This window comes from Callithrix jacchus, chromosome 12, assembly GCF_049354715.1.
Source record: "Callithrix jacchus isolate 240 chromosome 12, calJac240_pri, whole genome shotgun sequence".
Taxonomy (NCBI): domain Eukaryota; kingdom Metazoa; phylum Chordata; class Mammalia; order Primates; family Cebidae; genus Callithrix; species Callithrix jacchus.
Genome location: NC_133513.1, coordinates 89,492,643 through 89,510,582, shown reverse-complemented (window position 1 = coordinate 89,510,582; position 17,940 = coordinate 89,492,643). Strand labels below are relative to the sequence as shown.

At 47.0% G+C, this 17,940-nt stretch overlaps 1 protein-coding gene and 1 non-coding gene across 3 annotated transcripts in view; both read left to right on the top strand.

The window, feature by feature from the left end:
- PIK3AP1 (phosphoinositide-3-kinase adaptor protein 1) overlaps window positions 1-17,940 on the top strand; it is a 129,652-nt gene that overhangs the window by 63,582 nt on the left and 48,130 nt on the right. For both annotated transcript variants that reach the window (XM_009010083.5, XM_002756485.6), the window contains exons 3-8: window positions 1,684-1,820; window positions 5,706-5,850; window positions 7,226-7,368; window positions 7,497-7,629; window positions 9,985-10,181; window positions 13,824-14,013. In XM_009010083.5, the coding sequence (XP_009008331.1) occupies window positions 1,684-1,820; window positions 5,706-5,850; window positions 7,226-7,368; window positions 7,497-7,629; window positions 9,985-10,181; window positions 13,824-14,013 (945 nt within the window). The remainder of the gene's footprint in view (window positions 1-1,683; window positions 1,821-5,705; window positions 5,851-7,225; window positions 7,369-7,496; window positions 7,630-9,984; window positions 10,182-13,823; window positions 14,014-17,940) is intronic.
- On the top strand, window positions 12,682-12,788 carry LOC118146473 (U6 spliceosomal RNA). Its single transcript, XR_004732334.1, has one exon. It is a non-coding gene; the product is annotated as a U6 spliceosomal RNA (small nuclear RNA).

Here is a 17,940-nt window from a genome sequence, read left to right as displayed (position 1 = left end):
GGCTCTGGGATGGGACCTCCACCTAGGCTATGGAGCTTTTAAGCTGTATGGCTAGGGAAGAAGCCCTGGTCTCTCCCCTGGCCTGAGTAGGCCACGGATCAGTGCCTTATAGTTACAGCAATAGGATACAGTGTTACTGTGGCCCTGTGGCCCTGCCCCCACTTCAGCCTTTGTGGTTGTGTAAGCCCAGCCTCTTCCTAACATGACCTAGGGTCTAGGGTGAAAGGCTATGGTTGCAGCTTTCTAGGGTTCCTATCAGCAGCTGATTTGTAACCCTAGCATTCTACTAGGACAGTTGCCACAAACTCTGCGGAGGCCAATTTTCTCCCAGGAAACCAGCCTACAGGAATCAGCCAAACTAACCCTTGCTTCTCACTTCTCTTATCCTTTTAGATGATGGACTCTCTGAAGGCAGGGTTAGTGTCTGATTCATCCTTAGGTTACCTCAAGTACCTAACACATTTGGTTGGTTGTAAAAGTCGTTAAGGAATGAATGAGAGCAAGCCCAAAAAAGAGACTGATGAAACTTTTCTCTCCTCTCAACCATTTATTTTTTGAGATGGAGTTTCACTCTTGTTACCCAGGCTGGAGTGCTGTGGCACAGTCTCAGCTCACTGCAACCTCTGCCTTCCAGGTTCAAGTGATTCTCCTGCCTCAGCCTCCCAAGTATCAGGGATTACAGGCATGTGCCACCACACCTGACTAATTTTTTATTTTTAGTAGAGATGGGGTTTCACCCTATTGTCCAGGCTGGTCTCGAACTCCTGACCTCAGATGATCTGCCCACTTTAGTTTCCCAAAGTGCTGGGATTACAGGTGTGAGCCACTGCACCTGGCCCTCTCAACCATTCTTAACTATCTTGGAATTCTGTCCCTCTTTGAGGATCTGATGCTTTGAACCATCTCCAGAAAAGTATAGGAAAAGAGATACACATGTGCTTGCATATGCGCGCGCGCACACACACACACACACACACACAATCTTGCACACAAACCTCAGAGGTTGGTCTACCAATTAACAGTTCCTGGTTAAGAGCCCCTGCCTTCGAGCTCTGGTAGGTTCTCAGCAGCATCTCACTCTGTGCCAATACCCCACACATTTGAATACCCCTGCTTACCAGCCCTGACTCTGTGCATGCTCTAATCGTCCCATGGTACAGGTGTTCCCAATTTATCTAAGGTTTGTTGAAAATAACTGCTTTTCACTGTTGGTTCCAGAGGGGATACATTGGCTAGCCATTATCCTGAGACCTACTGGCTTTCTGGACAGTGCAGATTTTACCTGATGTTCCAAGAATGACCTTTAGGTGGACAGTCCCTACTTGAACCCACCTAAGGGAAAAGGGCCTCCTTCCTTTCCTCACTCCTCTTTGTCTCTGCAGGAAGTCTGGAGGTAAAGCTTCCAGAAACCCATTGGTTAAGACCAAACCTCAGACTTTCTGGCCTTCCCCTCCACCACTGTCTTCCCTCTTGCTGCCATCCTGTCCTGTGGCCTACATGCTGATTGGCTTTTCCCCACTAGGTCCTCTTTTATGACTTCCTGAGTCAGTCCCTTCTGCTTGTATTTGTTCGACCTTCAGAGCCATTTCCTATTTTGCAATGTTTGGGGCTCTCATGGGGTGGAACATGCCCACCAGTTCTCCTTCCTGCCATTCCCATTCAGCGCTGTCCTCTATTTTGTAGATTCTGGCTGTGACTCAGTTACTGACACTGAGCCTGAGGACGAGAAGTCTGTTTCCCACTCGAAGCAGCAGAACCTGCCAACAGTGACGTCGCCTGGGAACCTGATGGTGGTGCAGCCGGACCGCATTCGCTGTGGGGTAGGCACTGCTAGATGTCAACACTTGGCCTTTTCAAATGCATGCATTTGTTGTGGTAAAGAGAGCAGGTTCTCATGTTGCACCTCAGCATAATTGCAGCCTTCCTTTGGGATTTCCTTTGGGCACCCTGTTACCTGGGCCCTAAACACACCCAGTTCCCTTGAGTAAGAAAGAGGCTAGTCCAGGGAGATGTGTGTCGTCAGTCTAAGACTTCTATTCTATGGATCAATAACATGGAGCATCCAGGAGACCGGCAGACAGGAGCATTCCAGACACTAATGCTAACCCGAGAGTTAGAGGCCTGTGTCTCTTCCTGGTAGCCTAGTACTGGGAGGAAGGAAACGCATCTTGGGCATCTGACAGCTTGCTTCTCCATTGCTGGCCACCACCATGGCCCAAGGAAGTCTTGAAGCTTGATGGCTGAAACTCACTGGCCAATATTGCTTTTTAAAGGGATCAGATTAATGTCATACATCATTTAACTAGCATTTTCAGGGGTGGGGCATACCTTAACTGAGGACTTGAGTATGTGGCCCAATTGATGAGCCACTGCCATTTGAATCCTACCCTAGTACGGATGGTTTTTTATTTTTCCTTTCCTAATTAAAAATGTGTGACATTTATGATAGTTCAGAGCAGCAGAATGGTTCCTAACAGATACAAGCTCTTTGCTAAAACGGCTCTGTGGGCTCCTTGAGGCGAGAGGGCCTGGGAGCCTTGGCAGTGGGCGACACCGGCTTCCTCACCCTTGTGAGTGGTTTCATGCCAGCTGAGGCCATGAGGCATTTGGCAAGCACTTCCTACATGGGGTTGCTAACTGCTTCTTTGGCCCAGATTTAACTCATAGACATTATATTAGTTCATTTCCATGCTGCTGATAAAAACATACCCAAGACTGGGCAAGTTAAAAAAAAAGAAGTTTAACTGGACTTACTGTTCCACATGGCTGGGGAGGCCTCACAATAATAGTGGAACGCAAAGAGGAGCAAAGGCATGTCTTGCATGGATGGCATTAGGCAAAGAGAGAGAGAGCTTGTGCAGGGGAACTCCTCTTTTTAAAACCGTCAGATCTTGTGAGACTCATTCACTATCATGGGAAAGACCCGCCCCCCATAATTCAATCATCTCCCACCAAGCTCCTCTCACGTGGGAATTGTGGGAGTTACAATTCAAAAGGAGATTTGGCTGAGGACACAGCCAAACCATATCAGACATGTTTGGTTTGGACTGCACAGTGTTTATTTATTTATTTATTTTGAGATGGAGTCTCTCTCTGTCATCCAGGTTGGAGTGCAGTGGTGAGATCTCAGCTCACTGCAACCTCCACCTCCCAGGTTCAAGTGATTCTCATGCCTCAGCCTCCCAAGTAGCTGGGATTGCAGGTGTGCACCCCCACACTCAGCTAATTTTTTTGTATTTTTATTAGAGACTGGGTTTCACTATGTTGGCCAGGTTGGCCTCAAGCTCCTGGCCTCAAGTGATCCATTCACCTCGGCCCCACAACATGCTGGTATTACAGGTGTGTGTCACCATACCTGGCCAAGACTGCACAGTGTTTTAAAAGTTAGGCATTGGCTGGGTGCAGCAGCTCACACCTGGAATGCCAAGACTTTGGGAGGCCAAGGCGGGTGGATCCCTTGAGCTCAGGAGTTTGAGGCCAGCTTGGGCAACATGGTGAGACTCCCATCTTTATTTTTATATTTTACTTTTTAAAATTATTTTTTAAGTTAGGCATAAAAATCTTTATTTCCAGCTTCCTTTGAATCAGAATCTGGTCATGTTAGGCCAAAGACGATTGGTGGGGGCTGAGCAACCCTTTACATGGGTTGTGCATCCCCCAGTTAGGGGGTTCCCATATTCCCTGTTCTTTATACTCAGCCTATCTCACTCCTTTGCCTTACTGGCCATGCCTTTATGGACATTTCCATTTTAAATCTTCCCATGCCACTTCCTGCCTTCCCATGTCCCTCTGGTCAGGCTGTTGGGTGCCCATAGGTAAAGGGGGTTGGAACCAAAGTGTGATCTCCTTTGTTTACCTCCGTGATTTTTCCAGGGTCCCATTCCTGTCTTGACTGCCTGTGAACCCAGGATTCTCCTTGTTACTGATTTCAGGCCTCTGGATCCTGCAGGGAGGGGAAGGGGAAGGCTGGAATTGGATCCTGACTGTCAACAGGGGAGACACACATTCTCATTAGCTCCTCATGCTTCCTAGCGGAAAGTGCAGGTGGGACAGGGCTGGGCCTGCAGCAGAAGGGACAACCACCACAGCACATGTGTATGCAGCCTCAGCAGCCCCCAGCAGCCAGGATCACTGCCCTCCACATCACCTGTCATAAAGTCCAAGCTGGCCACACCCTCTCATGCCCTTGCCATGAAGGGCTAATCTGAGGACTATAGCAGAGTCTTAGGAGAAACATTTGGGGATTCGCTATGGCCAGAAATCCCTCCTTACCCTGTCTGTGTTTTGGAGAGACTGCCCTCACCAGTTCAGCCTGAGAGGCTCATTCCCCATGTAACCAGCACAAGCAGAATTACTCCATTTGGCAGGCTTGGTGTGAGATCTTAAAGCAAGCTAAAAGAGCTATTCAAGGTGCTTGATGCTTTGGGAAAATTAATTGCCCAAGAAGTTCTTTTTGCCCAATGGTAAAGTCCAGTGAGGGAGGACTACATGAAGAGCAGAGCCCAGGAGGGCTTCTCTCACCCTGCAAGGGGCATGGGAGTCACCTGGGCATCTTGTTAGGATGCAGACTCTGGCTCAGTGGGGCCAGGAGGGGCCTGAGGTTCTGCATTTCTAACAAGTTTCCAGGGGATGCCAATGCTGATGCTCCCATGGTTCCACCTTGAGTAGCAAGACTGGTCTAGAGCCAGTGTTCTCAAGCTATCTGTCGTGAAGGACTTCTAATAAGATGTCCAATTCTGAAATGGACCAATGATTTCACTTTTAAAAAAACGCCAGAAATGCTATGCAAAATGAAATAAAAAGACATATAAATCCCAGCACCTTGGGAGGCTGAGGCAGCCAGATCACCTGAGGTCAGGAGTTCAAGCAAGACCAGCCTGGCCAACACAGCAAAACCCCGTCTCTACTAAACATACAAAAATTAGCTGGGCATGGTGGCAGGCACCTGTAGTCCCAGCCAATTGGAGACTGAGGCAGGAGAATTGCTTGAACCTGGGAGGCAGAGGCTGCAGTGAGCAGAGGCCATACCACTGCACTCTAGCTTGGGTGACAGACTAAGACTCTGTCACACACACACACACACACACACACACACACGCACGCACACACACACACACCCACACAAAGGCATATTAAGTATCAGCCTTAAGTTTCTTTGTTTTGTTTTGTTTTTTTGAGACAAGAGTCTTGCTCTTGCCCTGGCTGGAGTGCAGTGGTACGATCTCGTTTCACTGCAACCTCTGCCTTCTGGGTTCAAGCGATTTTTCTGCCTCAGCCTCCTGAGTAGCTGGGGTTACAGGCACCTGCCACCACACTTGGCTAGTTTTTGTATTTTTAGTAGAGACAAGGTTTCACCATGTTGGCCAGGCTGGTCTCAAACTCCTGACCTCATGATCCTCCCACCTCAGCCTCCCAAAGTGCTGGGATTACAGGCGTGAGCCACCGCACCCAGCCAAGTTTTATTAGTATTATTATTATCAGCTTTAATTGACATAAAAGGACTCCATTCAATTGCTATAAGTATTTACTCTCTGTTGTTGTGACTTGTCTCATTGGGATCGACAGCAAACAGTTGACTGCCCAGCACTGGACCACTGAGTCTACCCTGCCCTGGAGGACCCTCAGTAGAGCTGGGAGACCCTCAGGCCCAGCACCCTACGGGGATCTGAGAGGGAGAGGGGACAATGACTGGCCTCCCGTTTCAGGCAGAAACCACTGTCTACGTTATTGTGAGATGTAAGTTGGATGACAGGGTGGCAACAGAGGCAGAGTTTTCTCCTGAGGATTCTCCCTCTGTGAGGATGGAAGCCAAGCTGGAGAATGAGTACACCGTTTCCGTGAAAGCTCCCAGTAAGTAGCCCCCTGTGAATGTGATGAGGTAGGGCGTCATTGCTTATTTGCTATGCTGTCACCAATGCCAGGTATTACCATTTTAAATGTGTTTGCTAATTTGATACTTTTTGGAGAGTAGTCCATCGTTTTCATATGCACTTCTTTGATTATTAGTGTGGGTGAATATTTTTCCATGGTCTCTGTTGTCGCATTTCCTCTTTTGTGAATCTCTGTGGTTGGTGTTATTTTTAATTTTCTCTTTCCCCCTCAAAACCCCTTCCTGTGGTATAGCATCCCGCCCCAGGGACAGCACGTCGTCATGACAGCAGCTCATGACTTGCAGTGAACCAATTCAGCCCGCCCAATGTGGCAGAGACACAGTTTCACCTCCCATGATTTTCCCTCCTTCTGTGACCACTGGCCTTTGTGTAAAGTGCCTTAAACCCGAATTTTCTTCCAGTTCATTGAGGTACTGGGCCCTACACTAGTGAGTAAAATGATGAAAATTTTTTGAAAATTAAGTTGCAAACCCAATGAAAATTGCTGTGGCCCACAGCCCTAACATGTGCTGGTTTACTCACCTGCTACCTCCACCTGTTCCCTCATCCCACCCCAGCTCACCTACACCTGTTCCCTCACCCTCACCCCAGCTCACCTCCACCCTTGCCCTCATCCCCCCCAGCCCACCTCCACCCTATCCCTCACTCCCACCCCAGCTCACCTCCACCCTTTCCCTCACTCCCACCCCAGCTCACCTCCATCCTTTCCCTCACTCCCACCCCAGCTCACCTCCACCCTTTCCCTCACTCCCACCCCAGCTCATCTCCACCCTATCCCTCACTCCCACCCCAGCTCACCTCCACCCTTTCCCTCACTCCCACCCCAGCTCACCTCCACCCTTTCCCTCACTCCCACCCCAGCTCACCTCCACCCTATCCCTCACTCCCACCCCAGCTCACCTCCACCCTTGCCCTCATCCCCCCCAGCCCACCTCCACCCTATCCCTCACTCCCACCCCAGCTCACCTCCACCCTTTCCCTCACTCCCACCCCAGCTCACCTCCATCCTTTCCCTCACTCCCACCCCAGCTCACCTCCACCCTTTCCCTCACTCCCACCCCAGCTCACCTCCACCCTATCCCTCACTCCCACCCCAGCTCACCTCCACCCTTTCCCTCACTCCCACCCCAGCTCACCTCCACCCTTTCCCTCACTCCCACCCCAGCTCACCTCCACCCTTTCCCTCACTGCAGCCCCAGCTCACTTCCAAGATCTTTCTTCCAGGCCCCAGTTAGTGTCCTTGCCACTCAGGTGGAGTGTGTATATCCACAGCCACTTTTCCCTGGATGCTTTTTTTTCCTGGGAATTTTGATATTATCTTTTCTTCTGTTCAGACCTTTCATCTGGGAATGTTTCTCTGAAGATATATTCTGGGGACTTAGTGGTGTGTGAAACTGTTATCAGCTATTATACTGACATGGAAGAAATTGGGAATTTATTGTCCAATGCTGCGAATCCTGTGGAATTCATGTGTCAGGTAAGGATACTGCAACGAAACCTGAGCTTTCTGGGCATGTAATTTCTGCTCAAGGCCTATCAGTCTTGAATCTGTGGAATGGGAGAGAACTGGATTTCACATCTGACCATCTTCACTTTTGTATTCAGGCCTTTAAAATTGTGCCCTACAACACAGAGACCCTTGATAAACTGCTAACCGAATCCCTGAAGAACAATATCCCCGCAAGTGGACTGCACCTCTTCGGAATCAACCAGCTGGAAGAGGAAGACATGATGACAAGTAAGTCGACAGTCAAACCTCAGGAAATCAACATCCTGTCAACATATGCATTTACTTTCCGCCGGGACTCTTCTGGGTCCCTTCTCCATAACCTCTCCTTGGATAAGGACTCATTCTTCACTGGGTAGCCTCATTCTTCTAAATTACAAATCTGAATACTTTACTCCCTTCTGAAAACACATGTGGTGGCTTTCGGAGGAGTAGGCAATGAGCGATTTTAAATCAGTTCGGCGTAAGCCAGTGGAGCTTGTTATGATTATTCCTTACAGGGATAGTATGAGAAACGGGTAATCTATATACTCTGTCAAGGGAGGTTCCCACTTGCCTTCTAGATAAAATCTGAACTGCTTAATCTGTAAACAAGCCCTCATCTCTCTCCACACCCCTTCTTGGCTGTTCTGTGCTTTGCTCTGCATGAGGTATGAGCTTTTTTCACCTGTCTCTTGCCACAGACTCATGGAAAGACAGTTCTTTCTCCCTGACTTGGTTGCTGTTCACCTGGCTAACTTCTCTCACTTCCTGTAGCAGCTTAGGTAGCACTTCCTCTGGAAGGCCTTCTCCAAACCTCCAGTAGGTTCCATTTACCTGCTTTGCACCCCCCGACCACCAGCACGTTGGGTGCCACTGTCCTAGCACTCCTCAGCTGTGTCTGTCTTCTTTGCTAGGCTGTCCGCTCAGTGAGGGCTGGAACTGTTCCTGGGTGGCTGGCTTGCTATAGGCTCTAAACAAATACTCGTTGAATGAAGGAGGAGCAGCCTCTTGTGCACATGGGACATGCTGGGAGCTGGGAGAGTCACACCCCTTGCATGGGGATGGTGGTGGGTGTTCTAGACAGGTTGCCCATTGTAGTGTCTCTGTGGACACCACCCTTCCTGCATGCCATGGTTGCACTGCACAAATGGGACCCAAGTCTCTGGTTACCCTCTGCCTACATTCCATCCCTCTGTAGCCTAAGAGAACCAAAAGAATGAGGTTACATGACCTTCAAGGCCTCCTCCTGGGGGATTCTCTTTCATATTGCCTCCCCCCATTTTCCTACCATGGAGTGTTCTTGTGGCACTTTTGTAGTCTGACTATTCTCTATTAAGCTTGGAGCTTAGGGGAAAGTATTTCATAGCCTGACAATCTAGGATCATGGGAATATTTTCAGACCCTTCATCCCAAGAATCGTATTTGGAATGGAAGTCTGGGTTTGTCATGTTAAAAAATATACATTTGTATATAAATATTATATATCTATACACTTCTTGGGCTTAAAAATAAACATTTATGAAAAAAGAGATTTGTCCCCAGCTCCACAGACCCAAGCATGTCCATTTTTTTGGTTGAGTTCAACTTGCTATATTCAGATAACAGTAGGTGGAGGGGTCCGTGGGGACCAACACCTCTCTAGAGCACTTTGCTTCCCACCAATTAGAGTGAACTGACGTCCTGGTGGGGTTTGTGTGCATTAAGACCAATGTTCAGAATCTCTCCTAAATAAGAATCCCACTGCATACCATCTTATTCACCCTCCCAGGTCCTTTTGAGATAGTCTGGAAACATTTTCTGGTTGAGACCTAAAGGCTGAAGAAAGTCTAAGGAACATACCCAGGATTACTAGGTGTACTTATCATGAAATTAGGAATAAGGGCTAAGAGGATTAACTTCTTCCTTTTAATCAGCATGAAACAATAGCTTTAAAATACATTCTCAGAATTTGGCAGAGAAGTTCAAAACATGATTCCTATTGTACTTTGTGGCTGCTAGTTAAGCCTTTAAAAAAAAGTCAGCACATTTTGAATTAGTACTTTCTCTCAGGATTTTCTAGTCTCGTTGGAGAAGATGGCAGGGTATTAATTATTAGATTTGCTAATTAATTAAAATGTTAAGGCTGGGCGTGGTGGCTTATGCTGTAATCCCAGCACCTTAGGAGGCAGAAGCAGGCAGATCACTTGAGGTCAGGAGTATGCAACCAGCCTGGATAACATGGTGAAACCCCATCTCTACTCAAAATACAAAAATTAGCTGGGCGTGGTGCATGCCTGTAATCCCAGCTACTCGGGAGTCTGAGGCAAGAGAATCATTTGAACCCAGGAGGCAGAGGTTGTAGTCAGCCAAGATCACACCACTGCACTGCAGCCTGGGCCACAGAGTGAGACTCCATCTCAAAAAAAATAATTATTTCCTCTGCACCTGAGGACATGATCTTCAGTGGTGTCCTGAAGGAAGCTGTTAGATGTTAGGTCAATCAAGCAGTGAGTAATGTCTGGGTGCCTACAGTCGCCATGCTAGTCTTGGCAGCTTCATCTCCATGAAGGACACCCTGTGCCTTTATTTTTATCTGTCAATTCAGTTTTCCTTGACAATTTTCAGATCAGAGGAATGAAGAGCTGCCCACCTTGTTGCATTTTGCTGCGAAATATGGACTGAAGAATCTCACTGCCTTGTTGCTCACCTGCCCAGGAGCCCTGCAGGCATACAGCGTGGCCAACAAGCATGGCCACTACCCCAACACCATCGCCGAGAAACACGGCTTCAGAGACCTGCGGCAGTTCATCGACGAGTATGTGGTAAGGTCAAGGCAGGAGGGGCCCAGGTGTGGAAATGCACTCTGTGGTTGTAGGGCTGCCTTTCCACCTAAAATACCCACAGATTTTATCTCTAGCATGTCCTCGTGTGCCTCTTCTGGGTGTGGGCAGTATGTGTGGGCTTAAGAAATGAGCCGTAGAGTCACATGGACCTGGCTCCAAATTCCTGCACCAACATTTGCTGGTCTTGTGATACTGGGCGAGTCATATATCCTCTCAGTGTCCTAATGTGCGGATGGAAGATAATCATAGTTCCAGTCATTGAGTTCTTTTGAAGGTAACAGGGAATCATTTCTATAAAGCACTCAGGTTCGCCTTCAAAGAATTTACAGAAACATTTCTAGAGTGAATCTGCTGAAGGTAGAGGCTGACCACCCATCCCACCTCCCCACCTACCTCCAAGGCACCTTGCTGGGATGCTCCCAGCTGCCTCAGGTGAACCTATAGGCCTATAGGCCCAGGTGAACTGTGTTAGGCTTGGTCCTTCTTTAGCAGAGACCACAAAAAGCTGTGCACCTGGAAAGGCATCAGGGCAGCAACTCTGAGGCCCATCTCCCACTGACAGCCTTGCTCTCTCTTTCTAACCCCTGCCTGGGTCCCATCTTAAGACAGTCAGGTACACCCAGTTTTATCTGATCATCTGGTTTGGGGCCCTCAGATCCTCCTTGAACACTGACTTCTGGGTCCTTCTTTGAGGCTGATTGCACCTCATGTCTGCATCTTATCCCATGCCCCAGGATTGCCTCTGATGCCCGGGAAGCAGCTGCTCTTCCTGATCCCAATCCTTCCTGGTTTTCCTCCTTCTTCACAGACTCTCATAGGGTACCTGAGAATAGCTCAGCCTCTCACATGGGGCTGTGACCTCACAGGGAGCAATAAACACAAACCTCTCTCCACCTCCAGACAGGAGGGAGCTTGACATGTCCCCAGAAACTTAACTCCCTGCTCTGTGTTGGAAAATCTACAAGACAGTGATTCAGGGAAGCACACAGAGGGGACTTCCCAGTGTTTACAGGTGTATCAGTGTTTTGAATAGAATGACGTGAGTCCTTGTTTTGGGCATTATTGACATAAATAAGGCTAAAAGGTGCTCTCAGTCTGGGTGTATTTACTCAGCTTTTTCTTAAAGTCGCAAATGTACCAAATGTAGCATTTCATTTCCATGCCAATCGTTTTTATTAAGAAACTACTGTGTTCATCGTAGTAACTAGTATTTATTGAATGTATTTGATTTGAGAATGTATTATCTCAATTAATCCCCACCACAATCCTTCAAAGTTGACAGTATTGCAAGCCTTACTTTACAAAAGAGGAAAAGGGCTTAGAAAGATAAAGTCGTTGTGCTTAGGGCTACAAACTATTAAGGGCAGAGACAGGATTTGCACCAAGTTTGATGCTAATGCTTGGGCTTGTTATCCTGTTATATTAAACTGGGATGATTAAAGATGCACTTTCAGTGTGCACTGAAGTTAATCTGGGTCATATCATCTTTGCTTTCTCACTATGGTCACCTTCAACCAGTGCAGCTTCAGCATTGTGAACAAAAGATTGTGCCTTGGTTGCTTATGGCCTCTTAGAACTATTCCCATTTCCTTTTTTCACCACATCAAAATCAAAGGCCAGATCTTGAATTTCCAACATTTCAAAGCTGTCGTTTGGTTTACTGGGTCTTGTGAGAAAACTAACAAAGTGTGAATAATAGATTAGCTATCCGCCAGGCATGGTGGCTCATGCCTGTAATCCCAGCATTTTGGGAGGCTGAGGCAGGTGGATCATGAGGTCAGGAGATCAAGACCAGCCTGGCCATGGTGAAACCCTGTCTCTACTAAAATACAAAAAATTAGCCAAGCGTAGTGGTACACACCTGTAATCCCTGCTACTTGGGAGGCTGAGGCAGGGGAATTGCTTGAACCCAGGAGATGGAGGTTACAGTGATCTGAAATTATGCCACTGCACTCCAGCCTGATGGCAGAGCAAGACTTCATCTAAAAAAAAAAAAAAAAAAAGATTAGCTATCTTAGGGTTGTGGTGGCGAAAATGAGGATTTGTGTGGGTTGATGCTGAAATAAGGATTGTGAAACACTGACATTTCTTACCAGGAAAAGTTGTGCAGAGGTTTCAGAGAAGTTATCTCTCTGGCTTCACAATCACCTAGAGGGGCAGGATGGCAAGGGGGGATGGGAGAGAAACCTTTGTGATGTCAGGACACTTCATCCCAGACCATCTCTCCTTTTGGGCACATAGGACATAAAACCGAGGCCAGAACTCCTGGAAACGCAGGGTTCCTGACAGTTTGGAGGAGCCTGCAGAAGGAACAGGGCATATTGTGCCAAGCTGTGGAGTGACCTCTGCCTACTCACAGTATAAGAACACCTTAGCTGCATTCCTTTTCGGCTCATTTGAATTTCTCTGTGGCTGTCAGTAAAGATCACACCCTCTTATATAAGTCATTTTTTTTCCCTATCAAAAATCAGGATTTCTTGTGCTCGCTTCGGCAGCACACATACTAAAATTGGAACGATACAGAGAAGATTAGCATGGCCCCTGTGCAAGAATGACACACAAATTGGTGAAGCGTTCCATATTTTTACAGGGAGGGGAGCATCACACACTGGGGTCTGTTGGGGGGAAATAGGGGAGGGACAGCGGGGGGTGGGGAGTTGGGGAGAGATAGCATAAGGAGAAATGCCAGATATAGGTGAAGGGGAGGAAGGCAGCAAATCACACTGGCATGTGTGTACCTATGCAACAATCTTGCATGTTCTTCACATGTACCCCAAAACCTAAAATGCAATTAAAAAATCAGGATTGCAAGCCCTTGAGTAAGATAGTAGATTTTTGTGAGCTTTGTTTTTCTCGTCTGTAAACTAGGGAATATTATACCTTTCTCAAGCAGTAGCAGAATGGATTACAGGAGATAGGGGATAGGCAAATACCTAGCATCATACTTGACATTTAATAGGTGCTCATGGGAAAGTAACTTTTTTTGTTGTTTTTAGGCAGAGTCTTGCTCTATTGCCCAGGCTGGAGTACACTGGCGCAATCTCGACTCACTGCAACCTCTGCCTCCTGGATTCAAGCAATTCTCATGCCTCAGCCTCCCAAGTAGCCAGAATAACAAGCATGCTCCACCACACCCCACTAATTTTTGTATTTTTAGTAGAGATGAGGTTTTGCCATGTTGTGGTCTCAAACTCCTAACCTCAGGTGATCCACTCACCTTGGCCTCCTAAAGTCCTGGATTACAGGTGTCAGCCACCATGCCAGGCCATGGGAAAGTAATTTTTATTTGTATCCTCTGGTCACTGGACATTCAGCAAGTATCTCTTGAGTGCCTAACTCTGTGCTTAGTGTTTCAGGAAGAGACAAAGATTAAAACAAAATATAGGAAAGAAACTAAAAAAGATGGGAAGCCTGGCCTCAAGGAGCATTCAGTTAGGTGGGAAAATACAGATACACACAAACAATTGCAATCCTGACTCACGGGAACCTTTGCTGGTCACAGTGCCATCAGGGGCCAAGTTCGACTCACGGGAACCTTTGCTGGCCACAGTGCCATCAGGGGCCAAGTTCCACACATAAAGCCAGGCTGCCTCAATCCCTGGGCCTTGCCTTCTCTTTCAGGAAACGGTGGACATGCTCAAGAGTCACATTAAAGAAGAGCTGATGCAAGGGGAGGAGGCTGATGCTGTGTATGAGTCCATGGCCCACCTTTCCACAGACTTGCTCATGAAATGCTCGCTCAACCCCGGCTGTGATGAGGATCTCTACGAATCCATGGCTGCCTTCGTCCCAGCTGCCACTGAAGACCTCTGTAAGTAGCACAACCCAGTTCTGCTTCCACCTTACTGCTGAGAAATAGCTTTTTCATTCTGGTTGACGATGGCTGGGGGAGTCCCTGCTTCCCCTCACTCCACCCCAGAGAGATGAAGGTCCTGTTTTATGCCAAGCTAGGGCTGGAGTCATGTGTGGTGGCGAGCAGAGTCCTTCTTCAAACTTCCTCTGTTGTGACTGCTGGGAGAGTTTAAGCACATATCTGGAAGTCAGAATGGATAAAGTCATTGCCTTGTGATCTGAGAAGCCAAATCAGTGGCTCTCAGCCCTGCCAGGCTCCGTGGGTCCTTTTTATAACAAACATTTTGTAATATCCCCCCTTTCCTACTCTGACACGAGGTTTGCATATTATATAACCTACCTACGTATAAAATTCTCAGAAATCAAATATACTGCCCTAATTGAAATAGGAAAGAGATAGAAAAGAAGAGGACATGTTCAGGCATGCCTGTACCAGAAGTCATGACAAATAGTCGGATGGAGACACACTTAGAATCACTGGCAGCATTATGGCTTCAAATGTTGACTGACACATGTCTGTGGTCTTGGTGGCTCAAATGATGGGAGCAGTGTTGTCACCGGCACCCAGATTTTCCTAGATAGTGAACCACTCTTTATGATTTCCTTTCTATTTTCACAGTAATTGAATTTCTAAAAAAAAAAATTAAGTTTTGCAAAAATAAGATGTGTTTATATGTGAAACAGTTTAGGTTCTAGACTCAGAAAATAATAAGTGGATTTTCGGGGTGGAGGAGTAATGTGATTTTATTGGATTATATATAGTAAACTGATTTTCAAAATATCATTCTCCAGGATCACGATTTTTCTTATAAACTGTTTAACAAACTTTGTCCATTTTTTTTCTTTTTTTTTTTTTTACTTTGTCCATTTTTTATTATCTTGTTTGTTCCACTGCAAAAGCAGTACCTTTCTACAAAAATGAATGATCAGTACAGGCTCCCTCCAGTGCCTAAACCTGAAACAAAATAAGAATATACAACAGAGTAGAGAGAAGTCTGTGACATGTGACTCCCAACCAATATGGCATTAATAATAATTAGTAATTAAATCATAGGTATATGTGTCCATATTTTTGCTAGTATCTGCTGACATTAAATTTAAAAATACACACATGCATGTACATATACATAGATATATAGAAGTATGCACATAGATATAAATATACATCATACTCACTTTTTAAAACATATATGTATGTCTAGGGGACTATTTGAAGTCACGAGGGACACAAAACATTTCTTCACTGTGCAGGACTATCCCACACATAGCAGGGTGTCTGGGGTCCTTCCCCCTTCTACTAAATGCCATTTCCTTGGTGACCATCCAAAATACCCTCATAGACTTCCCAAATGCCCCCGAGGACAGTGCTACCACCCTTGAGAACCACAGATCTAGGTACTACTGGATCTGATCTCCACGCACATACTGGAGTTGAAGCAGGGGACACACAGCAGACCCTCTTAAGAGGCTTATTCATGTGTCACCATCATTCTCTATGAAATGCTAAGCATGCAGAGGCACCACTGTAAACTTAGCCCTCCTTCCCTCTGGATTTCATTAATAGATTCAAGAAAGGGAAGTATCCACCAAGGTATCAGCATCCTGGATGGGGGAATTTCTGGAATGGGCTAGATTGAGTATTACCAGCCTTCAGTCTGAAAAGAAGATGTAGGGCCCTGGGCCCACAGGGAGGCAGGCCTGCCTTTCCCATCCGTGAACTCATGGAAGAGCAGGTACCAAGAGGGTGCCTTGGAGAGAAGGCACAGGTTGGTCAGAGGGCCAGAGGCAGTCTCTGATGCCAGCAGGCCTTTGACACTGACCCCAGCACCTGCAGGATGTGGTCCAGCGGTTGTCAGCTGTTTGCCAGTCAGACTGCTGCTCCTTCAGGAGAAACAGCAGTAAAAGCTCCCCTCCAGCACCTAACTGGGAGGGCTGGAAGTGCTGGTGGAAGCCCTTTCTGAATGAGCTGTGCCTTGACATGGATGTGAGGAGAGAAAGCATCCTCCCTATCATTAATACCCTTGATCTTACTGAAGTCCAGAACTACCCTACGAGGATGCTTTTATTACCTGCACTTTACAGATGGGGAAACGGAGGCAAAGAGAGATTGAACATTCCCAGAGTCATAGTCAGTGATAGAGCCTAGATTTGAATCCAGATTTCTCTGTCATTAGGACCATATTCTGTATACTATGGCAGAAATTGTTATCCGACACCATGCATTTTAGTTGTGGTTCCTTTTGGAAAAACCATCTGGCCTCTATAGCCATGCTTCCCCTAGCTGCAGCTCTAGATATTGGATAACAAAACAGCCTCTGGCGCCCCCTAGCCTTGCCCATCATCCTTCTACCGATATACACAATAAGCATTTCTGGAGCATCAAGTACATTTCAGCTACTGATCTCTCCTGGGTATTGGAGACCCAGGCGGGGAATTGGGACCCAGTCCTTTCCACCGTGGAACAGGGACTCACTCACAAAAGAACACTTGGAGAACCACCAGTACCCACTTGAATCTGGAGACTGCATCATCCTTTCTGCCCTGTGTCTTTGCTAGGGAAACTGCTGGACAATTAGACAATGCCCTATTTTATTGGCAGTTTAGCGCTAACAGAGCCTTAGCACTTATTGGCCCCCTTGGATGTTCTAACACATGCCATGTCCCACCACAGCACTGGAAACCTGCAGGGAGTACCAAAGGTGTCTCTCCCATTATTCCTGGTGTGCTGGGCCCCTCCCAGCAGGATTGATGAGGTTTACCAGGGCTTCCCAAGGCAGCAGTGTGCTGTGGAGCTAGCCTGGTTTGTAGCCAACTGCAACTTGTAACGTCACCCGGGCCAGGGGGCTTCTGGATGCTGTGGAGCTGGAAGGAGGCTGCCAGCTGTCAAATTTGGCTTCTTTTTGCATGAGAAAAGGAAACTCACCATATTTTTGTTTGTTTGTTTCTTTGTTTGTTTGAGACAGGGTCTGGCTCTATTGCTCAGGCTGGAGTGCGGTGGTACAATCTTGGCTCCCAATAACAGCTATCTCCCTGGCTCAAGCCTTCCTCCCACCTAAGCCTCCCAGTTAGTGGAACTACAGGTGTGAACCACCATGCCTAGCTAAATTTTGTATTTTTCACATAGACAGGATTTTGTGATGTTGCCCAGGCTGGTCTTGAACTTGTGAGCTCAAGCAATCCATCTTCCTTGGCCTCCCAAAGTGCTGGGATTACAGGCGTAAGCCATGATGCCTGGCCCACATTTTTATTTCCCCAATTATATGAACTCTGAATTTTCTGACTCTAGACATGGTTTGGTTTGTGTTTTTGTCTCTGTGGCTGTCAAGTTTAACCTTGAGAATGATCACTTACCTCCTGGCTCAGAAGCAGCAGCAACTTGGACATGGGGAGGAATCATTTATTTTACTAACCGTGGCTCTGTAGGTGAGCAGGCAGCTTAATTCATAAAAGAAGTAGGATAGAGGACACACTACTAAATCTAAGATGCATATTTGCAGCACCGCCCAGCAGAGTAATAACTTAAAACATCTGGCAGCTCTTTAAAAGTCCACAAACTGCCCATATCAATATGATCTCATCTGACCGTCCTAGGGTTTGGTGGATAGAATTATCCCTGTTTCACAGGAAAGAAAACTAAGGCTCCAAGATTTAGTAACTTACTTAAGTCCCATCAAGGGAGGACTGGACCAGGAATCTGTGTCTTCATATTCCCAAGAGGCAAATCTGTCTGCTATCCCACTGGAATATAGAGGGCTCTCCTGGCCTGCCCTTCTAGGGTCTGCATTTGCCAGACCTGAGAGACACTTCTGCTGAGATGGAGCTATTTCTAAATGTCTAGATTGCCACATTTGTCAGCACCCCGCCATTGACTGTGGTAACCCTAGAG